General features: G+C 33.0%; 1 protein-coding gene across 1 annotated transcript in view; it reads right to left on the bottom strand.

Annotated features, from left to right (window-relative positions):
• LOC119839736 (synaptotagmin-4) overlaps positions 1-10,439 on the bottom strand; it is a 24,776-nt gene that overhangs the window by 7,691 nt on the left and 6,646 nt on the right. The window contains exons 2-4 of the mRNA XM_038366170.1: positions 3,468-3,593; positions 2,975-3,132; positions 1,714-1,877 (exon numbers count right to left, since the gene is read on the bottom strand). Of these exons, the coding sequence (XP_038222098.1) occupies positions 1,714-1,877; positions 2,975-3,132; positions 3,468-3,593 (448 nt within the window). The remainder of the gene's footprint in view (positions 1-1,713; positions 1,878-2,974; positions 3,133-3,467; positions 3,594-10,439) is intronic.

Raw genomic sequence — 10,439 nt, 5'->3', positions numbered from 1 at the left:
GAAAGTAAGATTTTGTTCTGGCGAAATAATCTTGTTGAATATCAAACTCGTTACAACGAAGGATATAAACTACGATTTCCCAGAAAATATACTATGATTCAAATCTTAATCCTCCCCAAAAAAGCTATTTTTAATTAAATTCAGGTAGGAAATAACCTTTAAACTTTTCATATTAGGAAACGTGTATTAAAAACATGTGTTTGTTATGTCTACGATGGTCCTTGTTCACAAAAAATTAAGCTTGTTTAAAATCAATTCCATGCATGTGTAGAGAAAGCGTAATCTACGCAATGTCGTATTTCATATAGTTAACCCTTATTATAGCGCTTTTCTATACCAGAATCAATAAGCTCAGTTTATTTGTTGACCTTTTCCTACAGGCAGAGAACAGATTTATACGCGAACAGGAAATTTCCGAGCTTTATATCTTTCAATAAACAGTTTTTCAAACAATCAACGCTAAATTATCTAATGTTATTACTGAGTAATGTGACGCTAAATGGACATTGATATATGTGCGCCTCACTCCGGGCGGCGCGGGGTGTCCAAGTATTGATTGGCGGTCATCATACATAACGTATAGATATATTGATAAAATTGCGTTTTAGATATGATTCGACCACGATTTTCCGCGTGGGGAAATTGATTCGTTAATTGCAATTTCATATTGGTATCCTTAATGATTATGTTAGGTATAAACAAATAAGGATATATGCATTTACATGCATTTTATTTCTATTTAATAAATCTATCACTATTTAAAGATTTTTCAAGGTTAATATAACTTAGGTTAACAAATGTATGATCATCTATAAATACAACATCAGTTTGTATTTTAATGGGCATCATTAAGATATGTATGAAGTAAGCATACATATCTGCATAATTTAGAAACCAGAAATATTTGGTAAGACATAACGGATAGTTTTATACTCTGTGCAAGATCTCACTTATATTCTCTCGGATTCACATCTATAATCCGAACCGTAGCTTACAAGGAACGTACTAACACGATTTTTAATTTGGACGAAGGCTTGACAAAATAAAGTTATTCAATATACATACACACGAATAGAAAAGCAATACAATGATAATTAAATAATATTCAACGACGTCTCATGAAATTTCTAGTAATTTTAATTCTCTTTGTAAACCCTAAGAATTGTTCTATATGATGTAATTACTTGTCTACTTTGTAAGCAAACATTGATATTATTCTTGTTATCTTGGAAAAATTTGGAAGTTTCTTCATCATTATTTTAAAGCTCTTGAATCGGAAAAGTCAAATTGTTTTAAGACTTCGTACGAAAAGACTTTCAAAGAGAGAGTTTCGAGTTGCGTCAGTATAAACTTTGTATTTTTTATGATGAAGGACGAAAACAAAATGTACATAGATTTGATGTATTTGAAACTCGTATTTTTTTTGCGAATTCATACTTAAGTATGTTAAAAAAATTAATTTTTTTCCAAGATATCGCTATGAAATTAAATGATATTTGTGAATAACTCAAATTTCGTTATAAAACTCTTAACACCTTGCCCTTCCTCAATAATATCCGTTGCTGTTTAGTGTATCCTACTTTATAATGATTACATCATCTCCAAAAGTAACATAATACAAAAGAATTATAAACAATACTTCACAACACTAATCATTTTGTGCTGCATCTTTTGTAATACGATCATAAAAACAGAACAGAGAAGTGCACTTACCGCAATTTAAAATGCAAGTCTCCAAGTTTGCCATCGTTGGTCTCAGGCTCCAGGGGCTTGACCTTCTCGGTAGCGTGGACATCAGCTAGCTCCTTGCTGAGCGGCGCGGGCTCGGAGGGCGCAGTGGGCGCCGTGGGCGAGTGGGGGCTGTTACCTCCAGACGGCTACGAAGAAATATATTATTACTAGCTGCTCCGGCAAACGCTGTTGTGCCTTTCTCTTACATTAGGGGAATGAAAAATAGACATTGACCGATTATCAGACCTACCCGATATTCAGACAAAATGTAATGAGAACCACTCCAGTCGTTTCGAAGGAGTATCGTAACTAACATTGTGACACGAAAATTTCATATATTAAATATCTATTTTAATTAAGAATGTATATCGTATTCATCTCATATTTACAACATCTTAGAGTTATATGTAAGTATCTCTATTCATTGAAATAAGGTATTGAGCTGTTACATCTCTTGAGATAAATATTATTTAAGGATGTCAACGTTGTAAAAGTCAGTCATGTATGTTTATCAAAAAAATCTCGTCTGAAATTTCTAAAGTGTAGATCAATGTCGAGCCAGCAAAATTAATTAAAGTTAAATTCAACTTCGATAGAATATTACAAGGTACATTACTGCTATAACAAACTTTATTGAAACGTTCGTTCCGACAGGCGGCAGTTAGTTTGATATAATATATATTATACTAGCCTTTGCCCGTAGCTTCGCACGCGCTAAATTTGAAGTAATTTCATTGATGTTACTATACATATAAACCTCTTGAATCACTCAATCTATTTAAACAAACCCATCAAAATCTGTTGCGTAGTTTTAAAGATTTAAGCAGACATAGGGACAGAGAAAGCGACTTTGTTTTATACTATGTAGTGATGTGCAGATTTGTACTGATGAGTGTGTTTTAACCACCCTTTATTTTTATTTAAGTAAGTTAAAATATCCTAATCCACCTTTTATCCGGTTACCTTCAGAGGTCGCTCAAAAACGACGAGTCTGCCATTTTGGTTCTTTGGTTAAATTATGTGTATGATTTTAGAAGGGTAGGTACAGTATGTCCTAACATCTAACATATACAACAACAACTAATTTAAACTACAACAACTTACAAAATAAGTAACTTTAAAGGTACCATTCTTTTCGGGGTTCCAAGGTTAACTTGCAGATTGTAATGTGTAACCCTTCAGCTAGATAGCAGTTAGATAGATAGTCTAGCTTTATCTAAAATACGTAGGAGTCCGCGCTCACCGGGTTAGCGGGAGTCTGCGGCTGCGGCGGCGCTGGCGCAGGCGCGGTGGGCGACGGCGACTTGCGCAAGTAGTGAGTGGCTGAGCCGGGCGAGCGGACCGCCGTGGCGCGCCGGGGAGGCTGGAACACTAGCGCCTTGTCTGGACCGCGTTTGCCGCCTGTATAATGATATCGAAAAAAAAAATAGGGAGTAGTTAAGAGATTCTTACGATTAGTATAAATAAATAGAAAATGTCAGATTTTTTTCGTATTTATTATCAAATTCTTTATGAACGAATATAAAACAATAAGTGTTAATCATTTGCTACTTAATAACAGCTACAAGAATATAAATAATGTTTTTTGTTGTTTTATCTGCTCTAAAGTATTAATCAGACATCAGAATTAATGTAAAAAGCATAAAAGAGACATTTATCACCTTACAAAGTTTGATGATTGATCATTCAATAGGAAAGGTTAAAATAAATAAATCAGGAGAATTTCTGTGGTTTACCAAGCTTATGAGCAAGCGAGGACCTCCTGCGGGCCACCCAGCAGGCGACCGCGGCGAGGATGATGGCCAGCAGAGCCGCTGCGCCCACCACCAGCACCCAGAACGTCGCACTGTGCCATTCGCCAGCTTTAACAAAAATATAATGTTCAAAGAGATAATCATAGAGAATCGATGAATAAATTAAAACTAAAATGTATCTTTTTCGGATACTTATTTAAGAAAGTTTTACGTATAGGTAGTGATACTTGTATATTTAAATTCTTAACAAACTCCTGTACTATTTATAATAGTTATGTTTATACGGAGTAGAGACGACAATACAACAATAAATTAAACGACGTTAGTATAATACTAATACATGCACCAATAACTAAAAACTTAACCTTCTATTCAAATTGTCAGAACTAAACCATTGGGACCACATGTGACGCACCACCTTAAGCAAGGAGTAAAGATCGGTTCACTCAGTAAAAAGTTATGAGGTAATAAACACACATTATACAGCCGAACTGACAACCTCCTCCTGTTTTTGAATTCGGTTGAAAAGCATTACAATATGCCAGATAACTTTTTTTAATCATAATTTTTTTTCATACACCTGTAGATAATAATTTGTTACTCTAAGTCATACCGACACTGCGCTGGCCCTACCACGCTGGTACTTTTTTTATGTCATACCGGGCAACTGAGCTAGCGGTGCGTCTGATGGTAAGCGATCACCACCGCCCATGAACATTCGCAAAGGTAGTGCTTCTACGAATGCGCTGCCTGCTTTTATGGGGTAAGGGAAAAGGAAAAGATTAAAGGATTAAACTGGAAAGAAGGAATAGACTGGGACGGGTCAGGAAATGGAAACGGACCGGAACGGAACGTAAAGGTCCTACCCTTATCTTTCCCAATTTAGTGAGTATATCATTATAGTAGACTTGTGATCCCATGCATTGGCGATCATGTATATACTAAGGAGTTCCCGATAACAGATATTATTAAATCGCTACCTAGCATATGCGCTTGTCGGTAGCGCAACATTTTACTGAACTGAAACCGGTCTACGTTAAAATACTTTTCACTCGAGAAGAAACAAAAGGCACTTGTATTCCGTACCGCAGCTGCACTGCCTTTTTACATTTATCGTAGTCTTAATTTTTTTTTAAATATTTAAAATATTAGAAAGAAATTTTAAATTTACGTTCAGCATATAATTATAGTTGCATAGTTATTTATAACACTTACCTATAGGTGTTCTTAAATTAAAATTTAAACGTGTATAGAAAATGCTCACCAGCCTGTAAACCACCCACTTCATATTTGTATCTGTATTTCACATTCTAAGACGTAGCTGTAGGTACGTGCCGACTACCTACGCATCCATATTAATCAATATTACATGTAAATTTAGAGCATGAAAGAATTTAACTTTATTGTATACATGAACTAACTGTACGCTCCGGCTCCGCCCGGGTAGTCATTTATCGTAATTGTAATAATATAAATTAATCTATCTTTTAAGTTGGATCACACTGCACATGGTATGTATATTTGATTGAAATCGGTTGAGTAGATTATATCTTAATATATATAAACAACGGGATATGTAATTTATATATATACTAGCTGCGCCCCGCGGCTTCACCCGCGTTAGTCCGTATCCCGTAGGAATATCGGGACAAAAAGTTGCCTATATGTTATTCCAGTTGTCCAGCTACCTACTTACCAAATTTAATTGCAATCGGTTCAGTAGATTTTGCGTGAAAGAGCAACAAACGCACACACATCCTTACAAACTTTCGCATTTATAATATTAAAGTAGGAAGTAGGATATATTAATATATGACTACATGTAGTCAATTCACTACAATTTTTTTTCAAATTTCACACCAAGGCGCTGAACCTTTTAAAGAGGTGGAACTTTTTATCACGTAAACAAAACCTAAAGAGATTATAATGGGATATTTAAAATATATATTTATACGATCGTAACTTAGAATTAAGCACAGTTATTAGAAATCTACATTATAGTCCGTGTTATAGCCATGAATTAGTACACAGGCTTTTTTATATATAAATTTGGGAGAATAATACTGACGATTTTAATGGCGGCTAACCAGGCTTTTCATGATTGAAACACAAGTTGTTACATGTTACATGTAAACATGATATTATTTTACTTATATGAAGAATTTCATGGTTCATTTCCATTTTATACAAAAGAAACTCTGTTGTTTGCGTTGACATATCAAGGTTCATAAAGCACAAATTCGCCAGCTCACCCAAAAGTTCCAGTAAATACTGCCGACCTACATTTGCCCGGAGAAGGTCCCGAAACAAAATGTACATAAAGCAGCCAATACGGGTATATTACAACCTTCATTACAGAATTCGCGTTACCGCGGTACGTACTCGAGACGAGTTTCAATAAGCCAGCCAATGTCAAATATTTTGATGTCTCCTTTCGTATTATGCTACCCTGGTACGGTTTCGGGCCAATAATATTTAAAGGTCGCGAGATATATTCGTGAAGATTAAGAGATTTTTATTCTATTACGTGAAGTTGATTCTTCAATAAACCGTTTTAAATTTAGCAGTCTTCTTGTCGAAATTTTAAACTCCTCAAAAGTATACAGGTACAGAGAATTTATCGATTTGGTGTCTTTGAAATATATTGAAATAATAAAGGAATCCAGTTCAGAATGCACCCAATTAGCTTTAATAAATAATAACCATACATATTTAAAATTACTAGAATGATAGATTTCAGTTAGTTTACCAAACCTTAAATATAAATATAATAAAAGGTATATAACACTTGAATGGTCCAATAATAACCCACATTTTGTTTAATACCCATTCCATAGGGCAGAAGCCTTACAGAGGTATAATAAGGCTTACTCAAATCTTTCCATTTATTGAGACAAAGTGAAGTCGAAACAAAGCCTGCCGCGAAATAGAGATGAAATTGAATTCATAACCTAAATATTTCAGTCTTTGATCATAAATATAGGACTCCAACGGGTCGCCATTGGAGCGCTTCCATTGTATTCTAGAATTTATAACTAGCTTTTCGCTTTAATTTATTTCCCACATTTGGCCAGCACTGCATTCATTTGCTATAACAATAATTGGGTGTTATTCTCACGCTGAATTTAAACTATTGTCACAGTATTTTAATTTTTTATTAATATGTAAATTCTAATTGTGAGTATGATATACGAGAGTAAAGCAAATTAGTATTGATATTTTTATATTATTCAATTGCTCTGACTGATTAAACATTTATGAAAAAATTGTTCTCTTTAATAACATTTCATAAACGTCAGAAAGGTTCATTAAAATTGTTAATGACTATAGACTCGCAAGTGTCCCTGTTAAAATACAATTTTAAGCAGTTTATCATAATTTTATTCAACTTTTGCTCGATGACGTTTTGTTGAATATGATATATGAATTTAACAAGGTAGGTAATAAACAAGCTTACTATGTGATTCAACTATGAATGGGAAAGTCAAACCTTTAAGTGACAATTTAGTATCAAATGTCATCTGTACAAAACGATTTACTTAGAAATCCTTTTGGAATTTCATTTTACTGGATTCCTAGATCAAATTTAAATATAAACTTTATTTTTTTACTTGCATTATTTCTTTGTTACATAGCATATCTCATTCGTAATTTGTTTCGTAATTAACGAAAATAAATTAAAGTTTTCTTCTAAGCATTAAACCTGGGTCAAAATGAAATAATGCCTTTTCTTACTGACAACGTGACTTACACGAGCCGACGCGAGCTAACCTTTAACCTTAGCAAAATAATTAGCAAAACGTACTGTAACACAATATAATTAAGTCCGATATTGTAAGTGAAGCCTTATATGAAGTAAGTAAACAATCGATTACTTAATAGGTAAATGCAAACAAAACCTTATGTACCTACATGTGATGTGTGATTGCTAACGACATAGTCAATAGATAGATGTATAATAAAAACAAATATATTTAGTGTTGGAGTCGAGCAAGCTTTGAAATGAAATGAATGAAATATTCAAAAATACTCATTATAATTTTTCTATACATTGAAAATTTTCTGGAAAAGCAATCAGTTTCTTAAAAAAAGGCTTTATATAACCATTAGCAACCATTTATCTACTCATATAGCACGCGAAAGATCCTTTGAGACTGTAGTGTCGCCCTAAACAGTAATCCTCAATTTATGGCAATTCCCGGGAACGTAATAAATAAAGAACTCCATAAACGTCGAGTGAAATATAAATACTTGTAGTGGGTAGGTCGGCCATGTTTACGTAAATGTCAGTGTTGCTTGAATGTCACTGAGAAAGTAGCGAGTGATGCACGTTGGCTAGCTTTACATTCGACACGTGATAATATTATAATATTGTTATTATACCTTGTTTAGTTAGGATCGGTGTGGGATTAACCTTTGACCCCTGTGCCTAGTCGTAATATTGCGTACAATGTTTATAAGTGGAAGTACGGAGTGTAAGTTTAACAAAATGGAAACGCGTAAAAACGATTGGGTAAAAATTTACTACATCCATTATCGTTTTCTAAATACCTTTGTTATAAAAAATGACTTAGTGGATATGTCCAGAATGATGAGAATTACCTAATGATGGGGGCACTTTCGGAAAATTGGGAATACCACCACCAGACACTCTTTTTATATTATCAGTATTGTAAAAATATACAGGTTGAATAATAACAGCATTCATATTTCTACACAATCACTAGCCGCATGATTATTTTATTTTATTTCATATTATTTTATTTATCTCGTCATTCGTAATTACCCCTATGCAACCTACCGAGAATAATGTCAGCGTAAGAGCTTAAAATTAAATGCAAAAAATCATCTCAGTGTTTTACAACTGTTATAATATGACAGTTCTATCTCTAGAGAAGCCAAGAAATACAATGAAATCGATAAGTCCGCGGGTTTATAGGTCGCCGATGCACTGATAATTCTTTCAGTGACCCATTTCGATGCCAGATGGTCACTGTTAAATATAGTATTTTCATCGAATACTACACCGATGCTCGATATAGAATTCGATATCGATGTTTGATATACTTCGATGGAATCTGCTATAGTTGACATAAGTTTCACTCAGTGGCAACAGCCATAAGATTTTTAAACCGAGAATACGATACCAATTAGTATTTATTTATTACATCTACCTTATAACCAAAAATATCTAAGTTCTATTTTTGAATTCAATATTTTTCAAATCTATTTCGAATATTTATATTTTTTATATATCCCCGTACCTACATAGTATTATTATTTATAACTGTACTATTTTTGTTTTATTTTAATGTTATTTCATAAATAATTATCATTTCGTCGTTGAAAAGCAATGCGTTTATATTTAAAAATTATGAGGGTTTTTTAACATATCGTTTTTAGTGGCTTCTTCATCCGTAAAAACATTGCTTACGTCTCAATGTTACACAGTATTATGTTATCTGTGGTAACGGTCCCTTTTTCAGATAAAATTAAACACAAAACAGTCTGTATTTAAAGATAACCTTGCACTATAATACTGAATAAAAAAAACCTTTGAACTTGATGTCATTAATAGAAAAATGAAAAATAAAAGAGTTGCGTTGACCGACACTATAAAATAAAAGCAGAGATAAAGTTTACCCCACCCTGAGCTATTTGTACGTTCAATTAAAAATAAATGCAGCTGTCATCAATACACGCCACGTGATTCATACGCGTGTATGAGGAAAGTAATTTTGTTTCGTCAACTAGTGTCCACGTGTAGTTAGTAGTTAGGGAATTATTATTAATAACTTTCGTCTGAGTGAACCGATATTAATTATTTAATTTGTTTTATTTGAAAGTTGATGCTGAAAGCTGATCCGTGTGGTCCCAGTAAAATCTAGTACAAGTTGAATGGGGGTTATTGTTGTTTAACAACAATTATATTAAAAAAGCTACATGTAACAACTTTATTTTGCTCTAAATAAATAAATTCTACACTATCTTTCTAATAAAATATTTGTTTCGTACGAGTGCTTGATCTCCAAATGTCTGTAGTTTTAATCCTTTTGGTTTAGGAAAAAGGGGTACATTTCCTAAAGCTTTGTTCGTCGCTAAGAAGGATCACAAATTGATAAATATGTTACCTATTTTAAAGTTTTAAAATTTTTTGAGTTTGATTTAAAATAAATTGAAGCATAAATAAAATGCAGTTTTATTTGCGTTTTCTCAAAAAAATAGACTTTCGATATTTAATGGAAGAGGAATTGACATCCACCTGACTGAACTGAAGGGTAGGATTAAGAAAAGCATAAGACAGCGAAATAGTTAAAGATATTGCTATTAGGGATCACATACATGGAAACTTGTAATCCACTTGAATGTTCTTAAGAAAAGCCTTATTTCGTGTTTGTCCACACATATTGAAAAAATGTTATTCCTTTCAATAGCTATTTTTAGCGATAAAAAAGGGAGCCTCAAAATAATTAATGAATTTCAGACAAAAAAAAACAATGTTATTTTCACACAAATTTACTTTCGTAATGAAAATGGCGTGGGAAGAGTAAATACAGTTAGGCATGTCAAGTGCACATGGCGCCTTCATAACAAACACTGGAAGTGTTACTGTCCCAAAAGAAAATCAATGTTTTTTTTTAATTGAATAATATTGAAATAACCATTGCATGACCTTCTCCTCTAATCAGGTTTAAAGCGATAGAATGACAATCAAATTTTTATAAATAAACGTTTTATGAATATCGCAGTCCTTTAACCTAAGTAAAATAGTTAATGTAAATAATAACAACTAATGTGAAATAATACCTAACCGAAAATAATGAGTGTGCTTATTAATTTAGTAAAAAAAAAGATATTTTGTTGTATAAATGATAAGCTAATTAAATTGACCGACCCGCGAAGGCGCAAAAAAAACCGAAATTTACTTATTAATAATTTAATGTAATAAAAAAA

This window comes from Zerene cesonia, chromosome 4, assembly GCF_012273895.1.
Source record: "Zerene cesonia ecotype Mississippi chromosome 4, Zerene_cesonia_1.1, whole genome shotgun sequence".
In the NCBI taxonomy this organism is placed as follows: Eukaryota; Metazoa; Arthropoda; class Insecta; order Lepidoptera; family Pieridae; genus Zerene; species Zerene cesonia.
The sequence above is the reverse complement of the archived record's forward strand: the minus strand, read 5'-3'. Positions and strand labels throughout refer to the sequence as shown.